Raw genomic sequence first — 27847 nt, 5'->3', positions numbered from 1 at the left:
GATCTGCTATACAATTGATGTAAAATGGTGTAGGGGGAAAAACATACGACATAATAGAATCCATGAACACAAACAACGCGTGTTGTTAAAATTGGCAAAAAACAGACACATTTCTTTCCACATGGCTGTGGCTAAATCCCCGCCCTCTTCAATATATATACAGCTGAAGTCGGAAGTTTACATAAACTTAGGTTGGAGTAATTAAAACTGGTTTTTCAACCACTTTCTTGTTAACAAACTATAGTTTTGGCAAGTCGGTTAGAACATCTACTTTGTGCATGACACAAGTCATTTTTCCAACAATTGTTTACTGACAGATTTTTTATAACTTATAATTCACTGTATCACATTTCCAGTGGGTCAGAAGTTTACATACACTAAGTTGACTGTGCCTTTAACTTCTTTGGGACCCGTATTTGGGATAGGGGGCAGTATTTTCACGTCCGGATAAGAAGCGTGTCCAAAGTAAACGGCCTGCTACTCAGACCCAGAAGCTAAGATAAGATATGCATAGTATTAGTAGATTTGGATAGAAAACACTCGGAAGTTTCTAAAACTGTTTGAATCGTGTCTGTGAGTATAACATAACTTATTTGGCAGGCGAAACCCCGAGGACAAACCGTTCAGAGTTTTGTTTTGTTTTGAGGTCACTCTCTTTTCAATGGGTTTTCATTGGGAATCCAGATTTCTAATCGACTTTCCTGCAGTTCCTATCGCTTCCACTGGATGTCAACAGTCTTTAGAAATTGGTTGAAGTTTTTCCTTTGAGAAATGAAGAAGTAAGACTGTTCAGAACGAGGCTCGAGTCTAGTGTAGTCTTTGTTAGAGGCTCGTGACCTGAAAGCACGCTCCACTTTGTTTTCCTCCGGTATTGAACACTGATCATCCCGTCTTCAATTTGATCAATTATTTACGTTCAAAAATACCTAAAGTTGTATTACAAAAGTAGTTTGATATGTTTGGACAATGCTTACAGGTAACTTTTGAGATATTTCGTAGTTACGTTGCGCAAGTTGGAACCAGTGTTTTTCTGGATCAAACGCGCCAAATAAATGAACATTTTGGATATATATCAATGGATTTTATTGAACAAAAGGACCATTTGTGATGTTTATGGGACATATTGGAGTGCCAACAAAAGATGCTCGTCAAAGGTAAGGCATGAATTATATTTTTATTTCTGCGTTTTGTGTCGCGTCTGCAGGGTTGAAATATGCTTTTCTCTCTTTGTTTACTGGGGTGCTATCCTCAGATAATAGCATCGTTTGCTTTAGCCGTAAAGCATTTTTTAAATCTGACACATTGGCTGGATTCATAACAAGTGTAGCTTTAATTTGGTATATTGAATTATAAAGATAAGAGGTAAAAGAAAGACAATGAAAATATGGGGAAAACGATTCAGCTTTCACTTGGCCTGAAGGTCATGAGATGACATGACATGACATAACGAGATAAGGAAAGAGGATGGAAAGAGTGGAGCTAATCACACAGCAAGAGAGACAGTAAGAAATAGAGAGGTGGAGTAAAATAAGGAGAGAATGTAGAGAGGGATTGAAAAAGAGAGGACTAGAGAAAGAGAGGACTAGAGAAAGAGAGGACTAGAGAAAGAGACTAGAGAAAGAAAGGACTAGAGAAAGAGACTAGAGAAAGAAAGGACTAGAGAAAGAGACTAGAGAATGAAAGGACTAGAGAAAGAGACTAGAGAAAGAAAGGACTAGAGAAAGAAAGGACTAGAGAAAGAGACTAGAGAATGAAAGGACTAGAGAAAGAAAGGACTAGAGAAAGAGACTAGAGAATGAAAGGACTAGAGAAAGAGACTAGAGAAAGAGACTAGAGAAAGAGACTAGAGAAATAAAGAACTAGAGAAATAAAGGACTAGAGAAATAAAGGACTAGAGAAAGAGAGGACCAGAGAAAGAGACTAGAGAATGAAAGGACTAGAGAAAGAGACTAGAGAAAGAAAGGACTAGAGAAAGAGACTAGAGAATGAAAGGACTAGAGAAAGAGACTAGAGAAAGAAAGGACTAGAGAAAGAGACTAGAGAAAGAAAGAACTAGAGAAAGAGACTAGAGAAAGAAAGGACTAGAGAAAGAGACTAAAGAAAGAAAAGACTAGAGAAAGAGACTAAAGAAAGAAAGGACTAGAGAAAGAGACTAAAGAAAGAAAGGACTAGAGAAAGAGACTAGAAAATGAAAGGACTAGAGAAAGACAGGACTAGAGAAAGAGACTAGAAAATGAAAGGACTAGAGAAATAAAGGACTAGAGGAAGAGACTAGAGAAAGAGACTAGAGAATGAAAGGACTAGAGAAAGAGACTAGAGAATGAAAGGACTAGAGAAAGAAAGGACTAGAGAAAGAGACTAGAGAATGAAAGGACTAGAGAAAGAGACTAGAGAAAGAGACTAGAGAAAGAACAGACTAGAGAAAGAAAGGACTAGAGAAATAAAGGACTAGAGAAATAAAGGACTAGAGAAAGAGAGGACCAGAGAAAGAGACTAGAGAATGAAAGGACTAGAGAAAGAGACTAGAGAAAGAAAGGACTAGAGAAAGAGACTAGAGAATGAAAGGACTAGAGAAAGAGACTAGAGAAAGAAAGGACTAGAGAAAGAGACTAGAGAAAGAAAGAACTAGAGAAAGAGACTAGAGAAAGAAAGGACTAGAGAAAGAGACTAAAGAAAGAAAAGACTAGAGAAAGAGACTAAAGAAAGAAAGGACTAGAGAAAGAGACTAAAGAAAGAAAGGACTAGAGAAAGAGACTAGAAAATGAAAGGACTAGAGAAAGACAGGACTAGAGAAAGAGACTAGAAAATGAAAGGACTAGAGAAATAAAGGACTAGAGGAAGAGACTAGAGAAAGAGACTAGAGAATGAAAGGACTAGAGAAAGAGACTAGAGAATGAAAGGACTAGAGAAATAAAGGACTAGAGAAATAAAGGACTAGAGAAAGAGACTAGAGAAAGAAAGGACTAGAGAAAGAGACTAGAGAATGAAAGGACTAGAGAAAGACAGGACTAGAGAAAGAAAGGACGAGAAAAAGAGAGCTACTCACGGGGTCTCCAGCATGACGCGACACACACAGGCCATGGTGCTCAGACAGTCTGTGGTGTCTTCAATGGGTAAGGTCTTATTCTGTAACACAGACAGCAGGGGGAGACAGAGAGTAAATACCAGCAATGGCCCCTGGGGGGAGACGGAGAGTAAATACCAGCAATGAACCCTGGGGGGAGACGGAGAGTAAATACCTACGCTGTCCCCTGGGGAGAGACGGAGAGTAAATACCTACACTGGCCCCTGGAGGGAGACGGAGAGTAAATACCTACGCTGGCCCCTGGGGGGAGACGGAGAGTAAATACCAGGCTTGGGGTGTGGTTAGGCAAGTATAGGGTGACTTGGGGTGTGGTGAGGCTAGTATAGGGTGACTTGGGGTGTGGTGAGGCTAGTATAGGGTGAAAACTCATCTCTTCAGTAGGTCCTTTATTTGAGTGTAGTCTGGCCCAGGAGTGTGAAGGTGAACGGAAAGGCACTGGAGCAACGAACCGCCCTTGCTGTCTCTGCCTGGCCGGTTCCCCTCTTTCCAATGGGATTCTCTGCCTCTAACCCAATTACAGGGGCTGAGTCACTGGCTTACTGGTGCTCTTCCATGCCGTCCCTAGGAGGGGTGCGTCACTTGAGTGGGTTGAGTCACTGATGTGTTCTTCCTGTCTGGGTTGGCGCCCCCCCTTGGGTTTTGCCGTGGCGGAGATCTTTGTGGGCTATACTCAGCCTTGTCTCAGGATGGTAAGTTGGTGGTTGAAGATATCCCTCTAGTGGTGTGGGGGCTGTGCTTTGGCAAAGTGGGTTATATCCTGCCTGTTTGGCCCTGTCTGGGGGTGTCATCGGATGGGGCCACAGTGTCTCCTGACCCCACCTGTCTCAGCCTCCAGTATTTATGCTGCAGTAGTTCATGTGTCGGGGGGCTAGGGTCAGTCTGTTATATCTGGAGTACTTATCCTGTCTTATCCGGTGTCCTGTGTGAATAATAGTAGGCTCTCTCTAATTCTCTCTTTCTTTCTCTCTCTCTCGGAGTACCTGAGCCCTAGGACCATGCCTCAGGACTACCTGGCCTGATGACTCCTTGTTGTCCCCAGTCCACCTGGCTGTGCTGCTGCTCCAGTTTCAACTGTTCTGCCTGCGGCTATGGAACCCTGACTTGTTCACTGTGATTACAATTATATGACCATGCTGGTCATCTTTGAACATCTTGGCCATGTTCTGTTATAATCTCGACCCGGCACAGCCAGAAGAGGACTGGCCACCCCTCATAGCCTGCTTCCTCTCTAGGTTTCTTCCTAGGTTTTGGCCATTCTAGGGAGTTTTTCCTAGCCACCGTGCTTCTACACCTGCATTGCTTGCTGTTTGAGGTGTTAGGCTGGGTTTCTGTACAGCACTTTGAGATATCAGCTGATGTAAGAAGGGCTATATAAATACATTTGATTTGATTTGACTTGGATTGGTAGCTTTCGTAAAGACTAGTATTGGCTCTTGTTTAAGGGGGCAGGAGTTGGCGCTAGTTAACAATAAGAACCAGAGGGAGGGGTGTGATGGGGGAAGGAAGTAGGGACTAGAACAAGGGGACAGGGGTCGTGACTGACCTCTGACACAAACTTGGTGGTGGCGTTACTCAAGGTCTTCAGCATGGGCGTGGCCTCGGCATAGAACAGAGACATCCGATTGGCCATCTCATTGTTCACCTCGTTCTCTGCCTCCAACTGCAGCAGAGAGAGATGGTTTTGAACAAGGCAACATGTGCATATTTGGCACAGGATTCCACTTTAACTGTTGTGAATTATTAAGTCATCTAATGTGACATCATTCAATGCTTTTCCTGTTTGCAATTCATTAAACATCTACATAGAGAGAAAACACTGTACTATATATTGATGAGTAAACACTGTGGTGATGAGTAAACACTGTGTTGATGAGTAAACACTGTGGTGATGAGTAAACACTGTGGTGATGAGTAAACACTGTGTTGAGTAAACACTGTACTATATATTGATGAGTCAACACTGTGGTGGTGAGTAAACACTGTGTTGATGAGTAAACACTGTACTATATATTGATGAGTAAACACTGTGGTGGTGAGTAAACACTGTGTTGATGAGTAAACACTGTGGTGATGAGTAAACACTGTGGTGATGAGTAAACACTGTGTTGATGAGTAAACACTGTGTTGATGAGTAAACACTGTGGTGATGAGTAAACACTGTGGTGATGAGTAAACACTGTGTTGAGTAAACACTGTACTATATATTAATGAGTAAACACTGTGTTGAGTAAACACTGTACTATATATTGATGAGTAAACACTGTGGTGGTGAGTAAACACTGTACTATGTGGTGATGAGTAAACACTGTGGTGATGAGTAAACACTGTGTTGATGAGTAAACACTGTGTTGATGAGTAAACACTGTGTTGATGAGTAAACACTGTACTATGTGGTGATGAGTAAACACTGTGTTGATGAGTAAACACTGTGGTGATGAGTAAACACTGTGGTGATGAGTAAACACTGCGTTGGTGAGTAAACACTGTGGTGGTGAGTAAACACTGTGGTGATGAGTAAACACTGTGTTGATGAGTAAACACTGTACTATGTGGTGATGAGTAAACACTGTGTTGATGAGTAAACACTGTGGTGGTGAGTAAACACTGTGGTGATGAGTAAACACTGTGTTGATGAGTAAACACTGTGGTGGTGAGTAAACACTGTACTATGTGGTGATGAGTAAACACTGTGTTGATGAGTAAACACTGTGGTGGTGAGTAAACACTGTGGTGATGAGTAAACACTGTGTTGATGAGTAAACACTGTGTTGATGAGTAAACACTGTGGTGGTGAGTAAACACTGTGGTGATGAGTAAACACTGTGTTGAGTAAACACTGTACTATATATTAATGAGTCAACACTGTGGTGGTGAGTAAACACTGTACTATATATTGATGAGTAAACACTGTGGTGGTGAGTAAACACTGTACTATGTGTTGATGAGTAAACACTGTGGTGGTGAGTAAACACTGTACTATGTGGTGATGAGTAAACACTGTGGTGATGAGTAAACACTGTGTTGATGAGTAAACACTGTGTTGATGAGTAAACACTGTGTTGATGAGTAAACACTGTACTATGTGGTGATGAGTAAACACTGTGTTGATGAGTAAACACTGTGGTGATGAGTAAACACTGTGGTGATGAGTAAACACTGCGTTGGTGAGTAAACACTGTGGTGGTGAGTAAACACTGTGGTGATGAGTAAACACTGTGTTGATGAGTAAACACTGTACTATGTGGTGATGAGTAAACACTGTGTTGATGAGTAAACACTGTGGTGGTGAGTAAACACTGTGGTGATGAGTAAACACTGTGTTGATGAGTAAACACTGTGGTGGTGAGTAAACACTGTGTTGATGAGTAAACACTGTACTATGTGGTGATGAGTAAACACTGTGTTGATGAGTAAACACTGTGGTGGTGAGTAAACACTGTGGTGATGAGTAAACACTGTGTTGATGAGTAAACACTGTGTTGATGAGTAAACACTGTGGTGGTGAGTAAACACTGTGGTGGTGAGTAAACACTGTGGTGGTGAGTAAACACTGTGGTGGTGAGTAAACACTGTGGTGATGAGTAAACACTGTGTTGATGAGTAAACACTGTGGTGATGAGTAAACACTGTGTTGATGAGTAAACACTGTGGTGATGAGTAAACACTGTGTTGATGAGTAAACACTGTGTTGGTGAGTAAACACTGTGTTGATGAGTAAACACTGTGTTGGTGAGTAAACACTGTACTATGTGTTGATGAGTAAACACTGTGTTGGTGAGTAAACACTGTGTTGGTGAGTAAACACTGTTTTGGTGAGTAAACACTGTGGTGATGAGTAAACACTGTGTTGATGAGTAAACACTGTACTATGTGGTGATGAGTAAACACTGTGTTGATGAGTAAACACTGTGGTGATGAGTAAACACTGTGTTGATGAGTAAACACTGTGTTGATGAGTAAACACTGTGTTGATGAGTAAACACTGTGGTGATGAGTAGCTTTTATCTTTTTCACATGTGACTATGGTAACAGTTTGTAATGAACACTGTTACCCTAGCAACTGCCTGACAGATTAGCCAAGTGATCCAGGTTAAAGGCACCAATGTAGCACAGGCCAACATGCCCTTTACCTGCTGGTTGTTCAGCCTGTTTCTACTGATGATCTTACCTGCTGGTTGTTCAGCCTGTTTCTACTGATTGTCCTCCTGTAGTAGCTGAAGTCATTCTGAATGGCTGGGTTTGTCATCTATAGGGGGAGGGGGAAAGAGAGGGAGGGGGAAAGGAGAGAGGGAGGGTGAGACGGAGAGAGAGGAAGGGGGAGAAGGAGAGGGAGGGAGGTTGAGAAGGAGAGAGGGTGGGAGATGGAGGGGGAGAGGAAAAGGAAGGCGGGGGAGAGAGAGGGTTAGGGAGGGGGAGAGGGAGGTGGGGGGAAAGAGGAGGGGGAGGGAGAGGGAGACAAAGATGGACAGTGGCTAGAATAAGTACAGTTAAAACCAGTACTTTATACTCTTAAGATGACCTAGTGTCCCACTGAAGGACAACAGGAAGGAGAGAGAGACTGGTCATTCACAACAGGAAGGAGAGAAAGACTGGTCATTCACAACAGGAAGGAGAGAGACTGGTCATTCACAACAGGAAGGAGAGAAAGACTGGTCATTCACAACACAACAGGATGGAGAGAAAGACTGGTCATTCACAACACAACAAGATGGGGAGAAAGACTGGTCATTCACAACAGAAAGGAGAGAAAGACTGGTAATTCACAACACAACAGGATGGAGAGAAAGACTGGTCATTCACAACACAACAAGATGGGGAGAAAGACTGGTCATTCACAACAGAAAGGAGAGAAAGACTGGTCATTCACAACACAACAGGATGGAGAGAAAGACTGGTCATTCACAACACAACAGGATGGGGAGAAAGACTGGTCATTCACAACAGGAAGTAGAAGTATGTATAGGAAAGGGATATGAAGTGTAATGAAGGTAAGGACCACTTTTCCCTCCCCCCTCCCTCCCTCCCTCCCTCTTTCTCTCCTCCTCCCAAATCCCTCGCTCCTCCTCCTCCTCACTTTTAGTTCGTCGAAGCTGAGGGTGAAGTGGAGTATCTCAGCGAACTGTTTGGCCAGGGCCTGTTCTCTCTCTAGGTGCTGCATGGGAGCGTAGGGAGGGCTCGTCAGCGCCTCCAACAGGCTACGCAAGGCATTTTCTACAAAGACACATGTACATAACGTTAGTATCATTACCATTAGTATTCAGTCAGCTGATCATGTAAGTTTTCATAAGAGCTCGTGGCTCCTCAGAACTGTCTTATAGCCACATTACACACATGCGATTCATAAATAGTATTGTCTGCATTCCTGTGTCCTTGTCCTAATCATATCCCTCACTATGGTGTCCATTCACATGCTATTGAACCCAGACCACGGTATAGATGCATGTAGCTCTGTCAAAGTAATGGCTCAGCCTGTCCCGTGGGGACCAATCCCTTCCCTCTGAATCATTAACTATTCAACAGCTCTTCTATAAATACAGTACTGATGTGTTTTATCTGAGACGGCCTGGATAGAATCTCCACTCTCCCTCCTCCTGCTGCTAGCTCAGAGCTACTGGAGCATAGATATATAATTAATAGAAACTCCACTCTCCCTCTTCCTGCTGTTGGCCCATAGCTACTGGAGCATAGATATATAATTAATAGAAACTCCACTCTCCCTCCGCCTGCTGCTAGCTCAGAGCTACTGGAGCATAGATATATAATTCATAGAAACTCCACTCTCCCTCCTGCTGCTGCTGCTACCCCAGAGCTACTGGAGCATAGATATATAATTAATAGAATCTCCACTCTCCCTCCTCCTGCTGCTGCTACCCCAGAGCTACTGGAGCATAGATATATAATTAATAGAATCTCCACTCTCCCTCCTCCTGCTGCTGCTACCCCAGAGCTACTGGAGCATAGATATATAATTAATAGAATCTCCACTCTCCCTCCTCCTGCTGCTAGCTCAGAGCTACTGGAGCATAGATATATAATTAATAGAATCTCCACTCTCCCTCCCCCTGCTGCTACCCCAGAGCTACTGGAGCATAGATATATAATAGATAAAAAAAACTATAATCTCTCTCCTCCTGCTGCTAGCCCACTGGAGAGCTACATAGATATCCAGTAGACTAGCTAGATATATAATAAGTAGATATAGAGTGAGTAGAGAGAATGTTCCTGGTAATGTCCTGTGGGTTAGGGGTGTACTGCTTGCGTCACCTCTCAGACTGTTGTGACTTTTCTCAGTTTTCTAAACAGGTAGCAAATGGTACATCCTTCCTCATCACAGAGCCACTGTATGGGAATTCTACGTGTTGTATTTCTATCATCAGTAGAGTACTGCCGTCTTCGCGTGTGCTTCAGTAACTGCAGGAGAGGAAGATGGGGATGTGGAGGGGACTGGTGAAGGTCTGCGTTACAGGAGAGGAAGATGGGGATGTGGAGGGGACTGGTGAAGGTCTGCGTTACAGGAGAGGAAGATGGGGATGTGGAGGGGACTGGTGAAGGTCTGCGTTACAGGAGAGGAAGACGAGGATGTGGAGGGGACTGGTGAAGGTCTGCGTTACAGGAGAGGAAGATGAGGATGTGGAGGGGACTGGTGAAGGTCTGCGTTACAGGAGAGGAAGATTGGGATGTGGAGGGGACTGGTGAAGGTCTGCGTTACAGGAGAGGAAGATGAGGATGTGGAGGGGACTGGTGAAGGTCTGCGTTACAGGAGAGGAAGATGAGGATGTGGAGGGGACTGGTGAAGGTCTGCGTTACAGGAGAGGAAGATGGGGATGTGGAGGGGACTGGTGAAGGTCTGCGTTACAGGAGAGGAAGATGGGGATGTGGAGGGGACTGGTGAAGGTCTGCGTTACAGGAGAGGAAGATGGGGATGTGGAGGGGACTGGTGAAGGTCTGCGTTACAGGAGAGGAAGATGGGGATGTGGAGGGGACTGGTGAAGGTCTGCGTTACAGGAGAGGAAGATGGGGATGTGGAGGGGACTGGTGAAGGTCTGCGTTACAGGAGAGGAAGATGGGGATGTGGAGGGGACTGGTGAAGGTCTGCGTTACAGGAGAGGAAGATGGGGATGTGGAGGGGACTGGTGAAGGTCTGCGTTACAGGAGAGGAAGATGGGGATGTGGAGGGAACTGGTGAAGGTCTGCGTTACAGGAGAGGAAGATGAGGATGTGGAGGGGACTGGTGAAGGTCTGCGTTACAGGAGAGGAAGATGGGGATGTGGAGGGGACTGGTAAAGGTCTGCATTTCTTCTTGTAGGTCTGCATTTCTTCTTGTAGTCAAACATTGTGAGTCTTATTCGCTACTTCCTGATCCAGCTCCCCTTCACCTGGACGAGGAAGTGTTTAAAGGCACTGTGTTTAGTATGAGAAGTGTGTAGGGTCTGTGTTTAGTGTGAGAAGTGTGTAGGATCTGTGTTTAGTGTGAGAAGTGTGCAGGGTCTGTGTTTAGTGTGAGAAGTGTGTAGGATCTGTGTTTAGTGTGAGAAGTGTGTAGGGTCTGTGTTTAGTGTGAGAAGTGTGTAGGATCTGTGTTTAGTGTGAGAAGTGTGTAGGGTCTGTGTTTAGTGTGAGAAGTGTGCAGGGTCTTTGTTTAGTGTGAGAAGTGTGTAGGGTCTTTGTTTAGTGTGAGAAGTGTGTAGGGTCTGTGTTTAGTGTGAGAAGTCTGTTTAGTGTGAGAAGTGTGTAGGGTCTGTGGTTAGTGTGAGAAGGGTGTAGGATCTGTGTTTAGTGTGAGAAGTAACCCTCTCTCTCTCTCTCTCTTTCTCTCTCTCCCTCCCTCTCCCCCTCTCCCTGTCTCACTCTCTTTCTCCCCCTCTCCCTTTCTCCCCCTCTCGCTGTCTCACTCTCTATCTCTCTATCTCTGCTCAATGACCGCGTTCTGTTGTTGCCTTAGCAACTGCTGCCTGCCTGATAGGTCAGGCTACTGCAGAGGAGGAAAGAGCTGTGTGTGTGTGCATGTATGTATGTATGTGTGTGTGTGTTTGCGTGCATGCTTGTGTGTGTGTCACCCACCCAGTCGGAGGGAGAACTCGTAGAAGCGTTTGAGCTTGGCCACCAGGGGGCAGACTGCGTTCCAGGCCTTCTCCTGTAACTGCAGATCACCTGGGTTCTGGATGGCCTGGAGAAGGAGAGGAAGATGACGAAAGAGGAAGAGAAGAAGAAGAAGGTGAGGAAGATAACAACAGAGGAAGAGGGAGAGAAGAAGAAGGTGAGGAAGAGGGAGAGAATAAGAAGAAGGTGAGGAAGATGACGACAGAGGAAGAGGGAGAGAAGAAGAAGGTGAGGAAGATGACGACAAAGGAAGAGAAGAAGGAGAGGAAGAAGGGAGAGGAGAGGAAGAAGGGAGAGGAGAGGAAGCTCCCGAAGCAGAGCTCTGGAGCTCTGGTCTCTGGAAACTTAGAAAACACAATCCACAATTTAGGGAAATATAGAATGTTCATCTGGAATGGGAACAAGTATTTCTAACATTAAAAGGAATTCCTTCCTTCCTTAAGTAATCACTGATCTGACAGGACTGGATTAGTGAGAGCCATATGTGATAGATTATTGATTACTTCAAGCTCTATGCTGTCCATAAAAAAATATATATTTGAATGGAACGTAAACTACAGCAGGAAGCTAGTACTATACTGTACCAAATACTCAATACTATTACGCTACAGAGTGATCAAAGCTGAACCGCCGTGCTATTCTCTTCTCAGTAGTCGTTGATATACAAGGAGTGGGAATTGAAGCCCCTGGTTCCCTGTCTGGTGTTGATAATAGCATGTTCGTGATTGTTGTGTGTTCTGTGTTTTGATGCCTGGCTGACCACCTAGGCTGCGTTGAAGTCTGTGATGTGAGAGAGAGAGAGAGAGAGAGATCACTGTTGTGTGTGTGTGTGTGTGTGTGTGTGTGTGTGTTACACAGCTGAGCAAACCTTTGAACTTGACTCAACACCACCCATCCACCACACGTTAAAGACCAACGTTTGAACAGTAGAACTGTTTGATGAACCGTTAGTGTAACGTTTGTGGCCGTGTGGCTTGTAGGCTCTCTCCTAATTAAGAGACGTACACAGCTGGTGAACAAGAGTATAATAACATGAATAACGGGGGAAGGAATATATTCAGGTAAATTATTATTTGTGAATAGTCATTTGTGTGTATCAGAATAGCAGGCTACCTATTGCAATTTGGCTTCATTTGTTACAGCACTTAGCGGCATTAACAAAAATTCATATTCTGTTTAGTCGTCGTTGCCACCCCCCCTCCCTGCACACACACCCCTCCCCTCACCTCTCGTATCTCCTGTCCTCCCCCCTCCCTGCACACACACACCCCTCCCCTCACCTCTCGTATCTCCTGACCCCCCACACACACACCCCTCCCCACACACACACACCCCTCCCTCACCTCTCGTATCTCCTGTCACCCCCCCCCCTCTTCACACACCCCTCCCCTCACCTCTCGTATCTCCTGTCCCCCCCCTCCCCACACACACCCCTCACCTCTCGTATCTCCTGTCCCCCCCCCTCCACACACACCCCTCCCCTCACCTCTCGTATCTCCTGTCCCCCCCCTCCTCACACACCCCACCCCTCACCTCTCGTATCTCCTGCCCCCCCCCCTCCTCACACACCCCTCACCTCTCGTATCTCCTGTCCCCCCCCTCCCTACACACACCCCTCCCCTCACCTCTCGTATCTCCTGTCCCCCCCCTCCACACACACCCCTCCCCTCACCTCTCGTATCTCCTGTCCCCCCCCCTCCTCACACACCCCTCCCCTCACCTCTTGTATCTCCTGTCCCCCCCCCCCTCCACACACACCCCTCACCTCTCGTATCTCCTGTCCCGCCCCGTTGTATGACTGTAGTTCAGCCAGGATGCCGTGGGCCTCCTCCAGCACAGCACTGACCTGGTTCCATACAGCCGTCTCTGCCTCCGTAGGCTGAGCATCTGGAGGAGGGAGAGGAGCATGATGGGACATGGAGTTTTGGAGGGTAGGGTTGGGGTTGAGAGTAGAGAGGAGCATTATGGGAAGTTTAATTTTGGAGAGGAGAGTAGGGACAGGGTATGTGTGGGGGATTTGGGGTTTAGGTTATAGGACAGGGTGTGTGGGGGGGGTAATTGGGGTTTAGGTTATAGGACAGGGTGTGTGTGGGGGGGATTTAGGTTATAGGACAGGGTGTGTGAGGGGGAGAATTGAGGTTTAGGTTATAGGACAGGGTGTGTGGGGGGGGGGGGAATTGGGGTTCGGTTTATAGGACAGGTTGGGGGAGTAAGGGGAAGGGTGTTTAGTGACCAAGGGAGGATGAGGATTGAAAGAGAATTAGCACGAAGATCTTTGCAATATAAATATCTGTACAGTCACTACACCACAGAGGTCCAGATCTTGACATGAGATATGTGTCTGTACAGTACCTCCACTACTACAGTAGATTAGGCTGTCCTGTCCCAGAGGGGGCATCTGCTAACCATGTGTATGTGACCAATAACATCTTAGTTTGATTTGATATTTGTTCACGCTTTTGTGTCACTTCACCTTCTACGTTCGACATATTTCCCGTGAAGAGTTGTGTGTAAAAAGTGTCCATTTTTTTTGCTTGTCATTGAATTCTGCATGTATGTCAGCAGGCTGGTTCATTTGTTACTTGACGTTTGAGTTACATGGTCACATGTCAGGTCAAGGATCTGCACCCCCCCCCCCCCCCCCCTTTTTGAGGTGAATTAATATAATCGGAATAAGCTAGTTAATCAGCTCTGTCACACACAGGAGTCAGGGAAGCACGACCTAAAGCTTGGGTTGTTGTGATATGATGTCAGTGATATCGTATCACCCCTGACTGTTGTTGTCGCTGCAGGTCTCTCTCTTTACGTAGTGTTGTGTTGTCTCTCTTGTCGTGATGTGTTTTTTGCCCTATATTTTTAGTTGATACTTTAAAAAAAAAAATGTGTCCCAGCTCCCCCCCCCCCAGTCCTGCAGGAGGCCTTCTGCCTCTTGGTAGGTTATCATTGTAAATAAGAATTTCTTCATAACCTACTTGCCTAGTTAAATAAAATGTAATACAATTATGCATTGATAAGGCTTAAATTGCCTACTTTTTAAAAACACTTCTTGCATGCTCTTTATGGGTGGGGGGGGGGGGGGGGGGGGGCCTTATATCTATAATTATATAAATTATACAATTGTATATCTTAAGGTCTTGAAAATGTGGATGAGAAAGACCCTGGAATCCTTGATTTTGACTTTCCAATTCCTTTATGAACCGTGTTTAAAGGATGTATAGTCCCAAGACCTGTGTTGTCGCTGACTCTCACAAAGCAGTCAGGGCTCTGGGGTTGGCCAGGCCCGATTAAACAATCCCCCAGATTAAACAGAACAGGAAAGGTCTGACCAATCTGCTGCATGCATGCCGGCCAGCAGCTGGGCTGCACTGGAAACCGGGCTGCACTGTGGTCAGAGGAAGGGGGAGAGAGAGAGGGGGAGGGGGGGAGAGAGAGAGGGGGAGGGGGAGAGAAAAAGAGAGATGGATGGATGGGACGAGATATAGGAAGAGAGAGAGAGGACAGGAACAGGAAGAACAATCCAAGTAGAGACAGCAAAGAAAGATCCATATGGTGGAGAAAGAGAGGTGGAAAGAGGGGCTGTGGGAGTGGAAGAGAGAGAGAGAGAATGAGAGCGAGAGAGAGGTGGAAAGAGGGGCTGTGGGAGTGGAAGAAACCCTGAAAAGACTGCTGAGAGAATGAGAGAGAGAGAGAGAGAGAGAGAGAGTGTGTGTGTGGGCACAGAGAGGGTGAGAGCTGTAGAGAATAGTGTTGCTAAATTCACAATACAGCATTTTCTTTTTTTAGCCCTGCGTCAGCCTGATGTGTTCCTATAGCATTGTCTCCCTCTACGCTTCTACGTCACAGAGATCCACATTTAGAAATGGGCTTTCATATCCAGAGGAGGATTGTGGGTAGTGTATGTGAACTGCCAAATGGAGTTCACATACATCTTCTTCTTTTTTTGTCTCTCATCCAAAGGTCGTAGCCAGATCAGCTGAACAGCCAAAACTAAAGTACACACACGTTGCCTCTCAATCACTGTACTGTAGGCTTTTTTTTCTGTTGCTAATTTTACATTTTTTTTTTGTAATTAAAAAGATATTTGTTCATACTGGTGGTCCCCTTTGGGAATCGAACCCATGGCCCTTGGAGTTGCAAGTGCCATGCTCTACCAACTGTGTGTGTGTGTGTGTGTGTGTGTGTGTGTGTGTGTGTGTGTGTGTGTGTGTGTGTGTGTGTGTGTCAGTCAGTGACTAAACGGGACAGGCAGGGGACAACTTATTCTGACGGCAAGAGGCCAACTAACTAATAACTAACTAACTAACTAACAACTAACTAATTCAGAGTCCCCAGAAGAGACAGTTCGGCGTGACATAGCTACATTGTGACCATCCATCCGTGGGACACACACACACACACACACACACACACACACGGCCCTAACGTGCACCTCCCAGCAGATCCAGCCACTTGAAGGTAGCGACAGGTAGATAAAATAGCGCCGACGATTCCAAAAAGTATGAAAACCAACGGTCCAATATTATAGAACCCTGCCAACTATTACGCATACTCGTTTTCGGACTCTGATAAACACGTGACAGTGTCTGTTTGTTCATGTTCGTGTTCAGCGGATGTTGTGGCCATTTTGTTGTGTAATTTGCAGGGATTCAGAGACACCTGTGCTCTCTGCTCCATGAATCCACTCCTGCGTTACCGTAGAGATGGAACGCCTCACACTCTCCTCACATACACAAAGGAGCTGTTAATAACGTCTGTTTAATTATCCCAGGTTACACTTCCCTGTTGTTGACCCGTATCCCTGGTCCATGTTGTTTTGTTTGTAATGGAGTTGACCCGTATCCCTGGTCTATGTTGTTTTGTTTGTAATGGAGTTGACCCGTATCCCTGGTCCATGTTGTTTTGTTTGTAATGGAGTTGACCTATATCCCTGGTCTATGTTGTTTCGTTTGTAATGGAGTTGACCTATATCCCTGGTCTATGTTGATTGGTTTGTAATGGAGTTGACCCGTATCCCTGGTCTATGATGTTTGGTTTGTAATGGAGTTGACCTATATCCCTGGTCTGTGTTGTTTCGTTTGTAATGGAGTTGACCCGTATCCCTGGTCTATGATGTTTGGTTTGTAATGGAGTTGACTCATATCCCTGGTCTATGTTGTTTGGTTTGTAATGGAGTTGACCTATATCCCTGGTCTATGTTGTTTGGTTTGTAATGGAGTTGACCTATATCTCTGGTCTATGTTGATTGGTTTGTAATGGATTTGACCCTGTTTAGATGAGTTATTGTGTCGATGCTTTGTTTTATTCTAGATGAAGGTGAATTATTACAGTTATAGGTTATGGAGTAGGTCTTTAGCTTTGGTCTGTGTTATTGTTAACTCAAGCTTTCATCTGTGTGACAGAGGTGACTTCTGCCTCTCACTGGAGCAGGAGAGTACAGTGCTACTGTAGAGAGGGGGTTTACTCTGCTTTAGGACCAACATCCCTTTCTCTCTAGCAGTGGGCTCTCCCTCTTCCATAGGATCTATAACAGAATCGACCAGTGGAAGGAAACATTTCTGTTAATAAACGGGGAACTTTGGAGAAGGCAGGAAGGAAGGAAGGAAGGCAGGAAGTTAGAGGTCAGTGTGGAAAGAGGGAAGGCGAGGATGGAGGCGGTTATCTTGTAAACGACCCTCGCTGCCCCCCATACACACACAAACAGGCATATGAACGCCACAGGAGGCTGCCGGGAGGAGTCATAGTTGGACGGACTCATTGTGATGGCTGGAATAGAATTCATGGTACGGTATCAGACTCATGGAAACCACACGTCTAACTTAGTTCCATTTCATTCCATTCCAGCCATTACGATGAGACCTTCCTCCTATAGCTCCTCCTACCAGCATCCTCTGGCACACACACTCACGCACACACCATATTTTAAATATAAACACATGCACACACTCTCACACGCTCATCTGACAGCATTGCATAGAGGTAAGAAGAGAGGGGTGGTTAGATATAGATGGTCTGAGGCTGCAAGACATCTTTATCTCATAGCAAGAAGATAGATATAGATGGTCTGAGGCTGCAAGACATCTTTATCTCATAGCAAGAAGATAGATATAGATGGTCTGAGGCTGCAAGACATCTTTATCTCATAGCAACAAGATAGATATAGATGTTCTGAGGCTGTAAGACATCTTTATCTCATAGCAAGAAGAGAAAAGCAAGGGCCTGATTCCAATCTTAAAATCTGGATACAATTTGAATTAGTAGTCGCCATATTCTGGCTTCTTGCTTATACTAGTCTTCACATAACTAGTCTTCACATAACTAGTCTTCACATTACTAGTCTTCTCATAACTAGTCTTCACATAACTAGTCTTCTCATAACTAGTTTTCACATAACTAGTCTTCACATTACTAGTCTTCTCATAACTAGTCTTCTCATTATTAGTCTTCACATAACTAGTCTTCTCATAACTAGTCTTCACATAACTAGTCTTCACATAACTAGTCTTCACATTACTAGTCTTCACATTACTAGTCTTCTCATTAATAGTCTTCACATTACTAGTCTTCACATTACTAGTCTTCACATTACTAGTCTTCACATAACTAGTCTTCACATAACTAGTCTTCTCATAACTAGTCTTCACATTACTAGTCTTCTCATAACTAGTCTTCACATTACTAGTCTTCTCATTACTAGTCTTCTCATTACTAGTCTTCACATTACTAGTCTTCTCATAACTAGTATTCTCATAACTAGTCTTCTCATATAACAGCAGATTAGTTATTACATATGAAGACCAGCCTCAGAGGAGTTGGGTTAAATGTGGAAGACACATTTCAGTTGAATATATTCAGTTGGACAACTGACTAGGTATCCCCCCCTTTCCCCTTTCTCTTGAGCTGAAAAAATGGAGTGTAAGGTGACGACTGAGGAGAGAAACATGGAGGAGGAGGAAGACTACAGGTAGATGACAAACAACACATGGACAGAATGAAGGAAGAACTAAAAAGTAAGACAAAAGAAAATAGAAACACAGAGAAGAAAATAAATAAAAAGAGGATGGTCTCACGTTCAAAGTCAAGGAAAACTATTGGGCCATGCTCTAGTTCGGAGCAAGCCAGCACTTTTAGGAGGTTACCCATGAGTCTCCTAGAACAGAGAGAGGGGAGAAGAGGAGTGTGTGTGGATGGTGAGGGGGTGGTGTGAGGGACGTGTGTGTGGTGTGGGTGGGTTGGGTCGGGTGTGATGGTGGCATACTCCGCCCAGGTATGTTGTGGTTGTGGGTGGTGTTTGCATGGCAACGTGGACAGACAGATCACTCTCTCCCATCTCACTCTCTGTTTAGTTTTCTTCTAGCTCTCTGCTGTCCAGCTTCTCAGTACTGGAGAACTGCTGGGTATGTCTGTCCAGCTTCTCAGTACTGGAGGGCTGCTAGGTACGTCTGTCCAGCTTCTCAGTACTGGAGGGCTGCTGGGTACATCTGTCCAGCTTCTCAGTACTGGAGAACTGCTGGGTACATCTGTCCAGCTTCTCAGTACTGGAGGGCTGCTAGGTACATCTGTCCAGCTTCTCAGTACTGGAGAACTGCTGGGTACATCTGTCCAGCTTCTCAGTACTGGGGAACTGCTGGGTACATCTGTCCAGCTTCTCAGTACTGGAGGGCTGCTGGGTACATCTGTCCAGCTTCTCAGTACTGGAGGGCTGCTGGGTACATCTGTCCAGCTTCTCAGTACTGGAGGGCTGCTGGGTACATCTGTCCAGCTTCTCAGTACTGGAGGGCTGCTGGGTACATCTGTCCAGCTTCTCAGTACTGGAGGAATGCTGGGTACATCTGTCCAGCTTCTCAGTACTGGAGGGCTGCTGGGTACATCTGTCCAGCTTCTCAGTACTGAAGGGCTGCTGGGTACATCTGAACTATCATATTGTCTGAACTATCTCCACTATCCTCTGTTTATTGTGAAGTCAACTTAAATTAAAGATGAGCTAAACTACAAAGGGATCATGGACATGGGGCTTTATGAGGACTGATTGGTTCAGTTCAGAAGGTCCAAGAATGAGTGAGTGTAGAGAGTTTCTGAACATGACAAACACCACACACAACACAACGACACTCCAACACACCATGAGAACATCAACCCACATCTAAAACCCCATCCTTCACCTCTGACCTCCACCCTGCATCACACACCGATACAGACGTCAAAAACACGCACATATGCATGCACATAACAGCGCTCACTTACTTTCAAAGTCCAGGAAAAAATGTGGACAGTTTTCTAAATCCTTGCCAAGGACCTTAATGAGGTTCCCCATGGCTGCAACCTGGACAGGAGAGAGATAGACAAACAGTAGAACTAACCCCAACCTCCTGGAGAGAGAGAGACTAACAGTAGAACTAACCCCGACCTCCTGGAGAGAGAGAGACTAACAGTAGAACTAACCCCAACCTGGAGAGAGAGAGACTAACAGTAGAACGAACCCCAACCTGGACTGGAGAGACATATACTAACAGTAGAACTAATCCCAACCTGGACTGGAGACACGTAGACTAACAGTAGAACTAACCCCAACCTGGAGACACATAGACTAACAGTAGAACTAACCCCAACCTCCTGGAGAGAGAGAGACTAACAGTAGAACTAACCCCAACCTGGAGACACATAGACTAACAGTAGAACTAACCCCAACCTGGAGAGAGAGAGAGACTAACAGTAGAACTAACCCCAACCTGGAGACACATAGACTAACAGTAGAACTAACCCCAACCTGGAGAGAGAGAGACTAACAGTAGAACTAACCCCAACCTGGAGAGAGAGAGAGACTAACAGTAGAACTAACCCCAACCTGGAGACACATAGACTAACAGTAGAACTAACCCCAACCTGGAGAGAGAGAGAGAGACTAACAGTAGAACTAACCCCAACCTGGAGAGAGAGAGAGACTAACAGTAGAACTAACCCCAACCTGGAGACACATAGACTAACAGTAGAACTAACCCCAACCTGGAGAGAGAGAGACTAACAGTAGAACTAACCCCAACCTGGAGAGAGAGAGACTAACAGTAGAACTAACCCCAACCTGGAGACACATAGACTAACAGTAGAACTAACCCCAACCTGGAGAGAGAGAGACTAACAGTAGAACTAACCCCAACCTGGAGACACATAGACTAACAGTAGAACTAACCCCAACCTGGAGAGAGAGAGACTAACAGTAGAACTAACCCCAACCTGGAGACACATAGACTAACAGTAGAACTAACCCCAACCTGGAGAGAGAGAGACTAACAGTAGAACTAACCCCAACCTGGAGAGAGAGAGAGACTAACAGTAGAACTAACCCCAACCTGGAGACACATAGACTAACAGTAGAACTAACCCCAACCTGGAGAGAGAGAGAGACTAACAGTAGAACTAACCCCAACCTGGAGAGAGAGAGAGACTAACAGTAGAACTAACCCCAACCTGGAGACACATAGACTAACAGTAGAACTAACCCCAACCTGGAGAGAGAGAGACTAACAGTAGAACTAACCCCAACCTGGAGAGAGAGAGACTAACAGTAGAACTAACCCCAACCTGGAGACACATAGACTAACAGTAGAACTAACCCCAACCTGGAGAGAGAGAGACTAACAGTAGAACTAACCCCAACCTGGAGACACATAGACTAACAGTATAACTAACCCCAACCTGGAGAGAGAGAGACTAACAGTACAGAGAAATGCTTTTCTATGTTATATTGTTGTAGAAACCATGTTATTTTAGCCTCACTCTCATCTAATCACCTTTCCTGACCTATTGTCTCCCCTAATTGTTCATCTGGCTTTATAAACAGTGTGGTTCGAGCCCTGAATGCTGATTGGCTAAAAAAAGCCATGGTATATCAGACTTTATACCATGTTCATGACAAAACAATTATATTTACACCTCTAATTACGTTGGTAACCAGTTTATAATAGCAATAAGGCACCTCGGAGGTTTGTGGTACATGGCCAGTATCTCACGGCTAAGGGCTGTGCCCAGGCACTCTGCGTTGTGTGGTGTACAGGAACAGGCCATAGTTGTGGTATATTAGCCATTACCACACCCCCTCGTGCCTTATTGATGAATTATCCACAGTTAAAATGAAACTCTCTATTGATTAATGAATCAATCAATCAATCATCATTGAATCGATCAATCAATCAGTTCATATTGTCCATATAAAGGCTACAGAACGTGCAGATGTTGGGTCAGTTTTCAGAGGCACACACGAAATGTAGCTAACCTCTCTCAGATCAATGTCTGTTGATAGCAGGTCTAACAGTTTATCTACTGTTGATAGCAGGTCTAACAGTTTATCTACTGTTGATAGCAGGTCTAACAGTATATTTACTGTCTGTTGATAGCAGGTCTAACAGTATATCTACTGTCTGTTGATAGCAGGTCTAACAGTATATCTACTGTCTGTTGATAGCAGGTCTAACAGTTTATCTACTGTTGATAGCAGGTCTAACAGTTTATCTACTGTTGATAGCAGGTCTAACAGTATATTTACTGTCTGTTGATAGCAGGTCTAACAGTTTATCTACTGTCTGTTGATAGCAGGTCTAACAGTATATCTACTGTTGATAGCAGGTCTAACAGTATATCTACTGTTGATAGCAGGTCTAACAGTTTATCTACTGTCTGTTGATAGCAGGTCTAACAGTATATCTACTGTTGATAGCAGGTCTAACAGTTTATCTACTGTCTGTTGATAGCAGGTCTAACAGTATATCTACTGTTGATAGCAGGTCTAACAGTATATCTACTGTTGATAGCAGGTCTAACAGTTTATCTACTGTTGATAGCAGGTCTAACAGTATATCTACTGTTGATAGCAGGTCTAACAGTATATTTACTGTCTGTTGATAGCAGGTCTAACAGTTTATCTACTGTTGATAGCAGGTCTAACAGTATATTTACTGTCTGTTGATAGCAGGTCTAACAGTATATCTACTGTCTGTTGATAGCAGGTCTAACAGTTTATCTACTGTCTGTTGATAGCAGGTCTAACAGTTTATCTACTGTCTGTTGATAGCAGGTCTAACAGTAGATCTACTGTTGATAGCAGGTCTAACAGTATATCTACTGTCTGTTGATAGCCGGTCTGACAGTTTATCTACTGTTGATAGCAGGTCTAACAGTATATCTACTGTCTGTTGATAGCAGGTCTAACAGTATATCTACTGTTGATAGCAGGTCTAACAGTATATCTACTGTTGATAGCAGGTCTGACAGTTTATCTACTGTTGATAGCAGGTCTAACAGTATATCTACTGTCTGTTGATAGCAGGTCTAACAGTATATTTACTGTCTGTTGATAGCAGGTCTAACAGTATATCTACTGTCTGTTGATTGCAGGTCTAACAGTATATCTACTGTCTGTTGATAGCAGGTCTAACAGTATATCTACTGTTGATAGCAGGTCTGACAGTAGATCTACTGTTGATAGCAGGTCTAACAGTAGATATACTGTTAATAACAGGTCTGACAGTAGATCTACTGTTGATAGCAGGTCTAACAGTATATCTACTGTTGATAGCAGGTCTAACAGTAGATCTACTGTTAATAACAGGTCTGACGGTAGATCTACTGTTGATAGCAGGTCTAACAGTAGATCTACTGTTGATAGCAGGTCTAACAGTATATCTAATGTCTGTTGATAGCATGTCTAACAGTATATCTACTGTTGATAGCAGGTCTAACAGTAGATCTACTGTTGATAGCAGGTCTAACAGTATATCTACTGTTGATAGCAGGTCTAACAGTTTATCTACTGTCTGTTGATAGCAGGTCTAACAGTTTATCTGCTGTCTGTTGATAGCAGGTCTAACAGTTTATCTACTGTTGATAGCAGGTCTAACAGTATATCTACTGTTGATAGCAGGTCTAACAGTATATCTACTGTTGATAGCATGCTGTGCATGAATTCATATTTCCTGCGTTGCCAAGGTGATCCGAAAGACAATGCCAGCGTCCCAAATGGCACCACATTCCCTTCAAACCAAGGTTTAAACTGAGAGTCTGAGTTAGACAAACCAAGATAACTGAGAGTCTGAGTTAGACAAACCAAGATAACTGAGAGTCTGAGTTAGACAAACCAAGATAACTGAGAGTCTGAGTTAGACAAACCAAGGTTTTAACTGAGAGTCTGAGTTAGACAAACCAAGATAACTGAGAGTCTGAGTTAGACAAACCAAGATAACTGAGAGTCTGAGTTAGACAAACCAAGGTTTAAACTGAGAGTCTGAGTTAGACAAACCAAGGTTTAAACTGAGAGTCTGAGTTAGACAAACCAAGATAACTGAGAGTCTGAGTTAGACAAACCAAGATAACTGAGAGTCTGAGTTAGACAAACCAAGGTTTAAACTGAGAGTCTGAGTTAGACAAACCAAGGTTTAAACTGAGAGTCTGAGTTAGACAAACCAAGGTAACTGAGAGTCTGAGTTAGACAAACCAAGGTAACTGAGAGTCTGAGTTAGACAAACCAAGATAACTGAGAGTCTGAGTTAGACAAACCAAGATAACTGAGAGTCTGAGTTAGACAAACCAAGGTTTAAACTGAGAGTCTGAGTTAGACAAACCAAGGTTTAAACTGAGAGTCTGAGTTAGACAAACCAAGGTAACTGAGAGTCTGAGTTAGACAAACCAAGGTAACTGAGAGTCTGAGTTAGACAAACCAAGGTAACTGAGAGTCTGAGTTAGACAAACCAAGATAACTGAGAGTCTGAGTTAGACAAACCAAGATAACTGAGAGTCTGAATTAGACAAACCAAGATAACTGAGAGTCTGAGTTAGACAAACCAAGATAACTGAGAGTCTGAGTTAGACAAACCAAGATAACTGAGAGTCTGAGTTAGACAAACCAAGGTTTTAACTGAGAGTCTGAATTAGACAAACCAAGATAACTGAGAGTCTGAGTTAGACAAACCAAGATAACTGAGAGTCTGAGTTAGACAAACCAAGGTTTTAACTGAGAGTCTGAATTAGACAAACCAAGATAACTGAGAGTCTGAGTTAGACAAACCAAGGTTTAAACTGAGAGTCTGAGTTAGACAAACCAAGATAACTGAGAGTCTGAGTTAGACAAACCAAGATAACTGAGAGTCTGAGTTAGACAAACCAAGATAACTGAGAGTCTGAGTTAGACAAACCAAGATAACTGAGAGTCTGAGTTAGACAAACCAAGGTTTTAACTGAGAGTCTGAGTTAGACAAACCAAGATAACTGAGAGTCTGTGTCATGTACTGTCATGTTGTCTTGTCTCTGTCCTTTCCCTTCACCCTGTCTCCCTCTGCTGGTCGTGTCAGGTTACCTTTTCTCCCCCGCTTTCCCCCAGCTGTCCCTTGTCTCCTCTAACTACCCATTCACCCCGTTCCCCACCTGTTCCCTTTTTCCCTCTGATTAGGTCCCTATATCTCTCTCTGTTTCTGCTCCTGTCCTTGTCGGATTCTTGTTTGTTTGTTTGTGTCATTCATGCCTGAACCAGACCATCGTCGTGTTCCTGTAACCTTGTCCTGTCCTGTCGGAATCTGCCTGTCCGTCTGAGCCTACGTTTTGTTTTGTAATTAAAGATACTCTGTTTTGTTAATTCGCTTTTGGGTCCTCATTCACGCACCGTAACAGAAGAATCCGACCAAGAATGGACCCAGCGACTTCGGATCCTCTCCACTCAGCCGTCGAGATCCAGGGAGCGATGCTAGGCAGACACGAGCAGGAATTGTCTGCTGCTCGACATGCCGTTGAGACCCTGGCCACCCAAGTCTCCAACCTCACAGAACAGGTTCACCATCTCCGCCTCGATCCACCGGCCACTTCCAGGGCTTTCGAATCTCCGGAGCCCAGAATCAATAACCCGCCGTGTTACTCTGGGGAGCCCACTGAATGCCGCTCGTTCCTCACCCAGTGTGATATTGTGTTTTCTCTCCAGCCCAACACTTACGCCAGGAGCACTGCTCGTGTCGCCTACGTCATATCTCTCCTTACTGGACGGGCTCGTGAGTGGGGCACGGCAATCTGGGAGGCAAGGGCTGAGTGTACTAACCAGTATCAGGACTTTAAGGAGGAGATGATACGGGTTTTTGATCGATCTGTTTTTGGGGAGGAGGCTTCCAGGGCCCTGTCTTCCCTATGTCAAGGCAATCGATCCATAACAGACTACTCTATTGAGTTTCGCACTCTTGCTGCCTCCAGTGGCTGGAACGAGCCGGCTTTGCTCGCTCGTCTTCTGGAGGGTCTCCGCGCAGAGGTAAAGGATGAGATTCTCTCCCGGGAGGTTCCTTCCAGCGTGGATTCCTTGATTGAACTCGCTATTCGCATTGAGCGACGGGTTGATCTTCGTCACCGAGCTCGTGGAAAGGAGCTCGCGTTCTCCGTTGCCCCCCTCTCCGCATCACTACCATCTTCCTCTGCCGGCTCGGGAGCTGAGCCTATGCAGCTGGGAGGTATCCGCATCTCGACTAAGGAGAGGGAACGGAGAATCACCAACCGCCTCTGTCTCTATTGCGGTTCTGCTGGTCATTTTGTCACTTCATGTCCAGTAAAAGCCAGAGCTCATCAGTAAGCGGAGGGCTACTGGTGAGCGCTACTACTCCTGTCTCTCCTTCAAGATCCTGCACTACCTTGTCGGTCCATCTACGCTGGACCGGTTCGTCAGCTTCCTGCAGTGCCTTAATAGACTCTGGGGCGGAGGGCTGTTTTATGGACGAGACCTGGGCTCGGGAACATGACATTCCTCTCAGACAGTTAAGGGAGTCCACGGCCTTGTTCGCCCTGGATGGTAGTCCTCTCCCCAGGATTCAGCGTGAGACGCTACCTTTAACCCTCACTGTTTCTGGTAATCATAGCGAAACCATTTCCTTTTTGATTTTTCGTTCACCTTTTACACCTGTTGTTTTGGGCCATCCCTGGCTAGTTTGTCATAATCCTTCCATTAATTGGTCTAGTAATTCTATCCTCTCCTGGAACGTCTCTTGTCATGTGAAATGTTTAATGTCTGCTATCCCTCCTGTTTCCTCTGTTTCTTCTTCACAGGAGGAGCCTGGTGATTTGACAGGGGTGCCGGAGGAATATCACGATCTGCGCACGGTGTTCAGTCGGTCCAGGGCCACCTCTCTTCCTCCACACCGGTCGTATGATTGTAGTATTGATCTCCTTCCGGGAACCACTCCCCCCCGGGGTAGACTATACTCTCTGTCGGCTCCCGAACGTAAGGCTCTCGAGGATTATTTGTCTGTAGCTCTTGACGCCGGTACCATAGTCCCCTCCTCCTCTCCCGCCGGAGCGGGGTTTTTTTTTGTCAAGAAGAAGGACGGGTCTCTGCGCCCCTGCATAGATTATCGAGGGCTGAATGACATAACAGTTAAGAATCGTTATCCGCTTCCTCTTATGTCTTCAGCCTTCGAGATCCTGCAGGGAGCCAGGTTTTTCACTAAGTTGGACCTTCGTAACGCTTACCATCTCGTGCGCATCAGGGAGGGGGACGAGTGGAAGACGGCGTTTAACACTCCGTTAGGGCACTTTGAATACCGGGTTCTTCCTTTCGGCCTCGCTAACGCTCCAGCTGTCTTTCAGGCATTAGTCAATGATGTCCTGAGAGACATGCTGAACATCTTTGTTTTCGTTTACCTTGACGATATCCTGATTTTTTCACCGTCACTCCAGATTCATCTTCAGCACGTTCGACGTGTCCTCCAGCGCCTTTTAGAGAATTGTCTTTTTGTGAAGGCTGAGAAGTGCACTTTTCATGCCTCCTCCGTCACATTTCTCGGTTCTGTTATTTCCGCTGAAGGCATTAAGATGGATCCCGCTAAGGTCCAAGCTGTCATTGATTGGCCCGCTCCTAAGTCACGCGTCGAGCTGCAGCGCTTTCTCGGCTTCGCGAACTTCTATCGTCGTTTCATCCGAAATTTCGGTCAGGTGGCAGCTCCTCTCACAGCCCTTACTTCTGTCAAGACGTGCTTTAAGTGGTCCGTTTCCGCCCAGGGAGCTTTTGATCTCCTCAAGAATCGTTTTACATCCGCTCCTATCCTTGTTACACCTGACGTCTCTAGACAGTTCGTTGTCGAGGTTGACGCGTCAGAGGTGGGCGTGGGAGCCATTCTTTCTCAGCGCTCCCTCTCTGACGACAAGGTCCACCCATGCGCGTATTTTTCTCATCGCCTGTCCCCGTCGGAACGTAACTATGATGTGGGAAACCGCGAACTGCTCGCCATCCGGTTAGCCCTAGGCGAATGGCGACAGTGGTTGGAGGGGGCGACCGTTCCTTTTGTCGTTTGGACTGACCATAGGAACCTTGAGTACATCCGTTCTGCCAAACGACTTAATGCGCGTCAGGCGCGTTGGGCGCTGTTTTTCGCTCGTTTCGAGTTCGTGATTTCTTATCGTCCGGGCTCTAAGAACACCAAGCCTGATGCTTTATCTCGTCTCTTCAGTTCTTCAGTAGCCTCCACTGACCCCGAGGGGATTCTCCCTGAGGGGCGTGTTGTCGGGTTGACTGTCTGGGGAATTGAGAGGCAGGTAAAGCAAGCGCTCACTCACACTCCGTCGCCGCGCGCTTGTCCTAGGAACCTTCTTTTCGTTCCCGTTCCTACTCGTCTGGCCGTTCTTCAGTGGGCTCACTCTGCCAAGTTAGCCGGC

General features: G+C 45.3%; 1 protein-coding gene across 7 annotated transcripts in view; it reads right to left on the bottom strand.

The window, feature by feature from the left end:
• LOC110496750 (CYFIP-related Rac1 interactor A) overlaps positions 1–27847 on the bottom strand; it is a 101621-nt gene that overhangs the window by 4115 nt on the left and 69659 nt on the right. For 3 of the 7 annotated variants that reach the window (XM_036953614.1, XM_036953613.1, XM_036953612.1), the window contains 7 exons: positions 19427–19505; positions 12951–13072; positions 11147–11252; positions 8160–8296; positions 7254–7331; positions 4629–4745; positions 3047–3126 (listed from right to left, as the gene is read on the bottom strand). In XM_036953614.1, coding sequence (XP_036809509.1) covers positions 3047–3126; positions 4629–4745; positions 7254–7331; positions 8160–8296; positions 11147–11252; positions 12951–13072; positions 19427–19496 — 710 coding nt within the window. In that variant the 5' untranslated portion in view covers positions 19497–19505. Of the gene's footprint in view, positions 1–3046; positions 3127–4628; positions 4746–7253; positions 7332–8159; positions 8297–11146; positions 11253–12950; positions 13073–18252; positions 18333–19426; positions 19506–27847 lie in introns of those variants that run through there. The other 4 variants (XM_036953609.1, XM_036953608.1, XM_036953610.1 and 1 more) reach the window with 3 other exon arrangements.

Source organism: Oncorhynchus mykiss, chromosome 18, assembly GCF_013265735.2.
Source record: "Oncorhynchus mykiss isolate Arlee chromosome 18, USDA_OmykA_1.1, whole genome shotgun sequence".
Classification (NCBI taxonomy): domain Eukaryota; kingdom Metazoa; phylum Chordata; class Actinopteri; order Salmoniformes; family Salmonidae; genus Oncorhynchus; species Oncorhynchus mykiss.
Note: the sequence above shows the minus strand (reverse complement) of the source record. Positions and strands in the feature narration are given on the sequence as shown.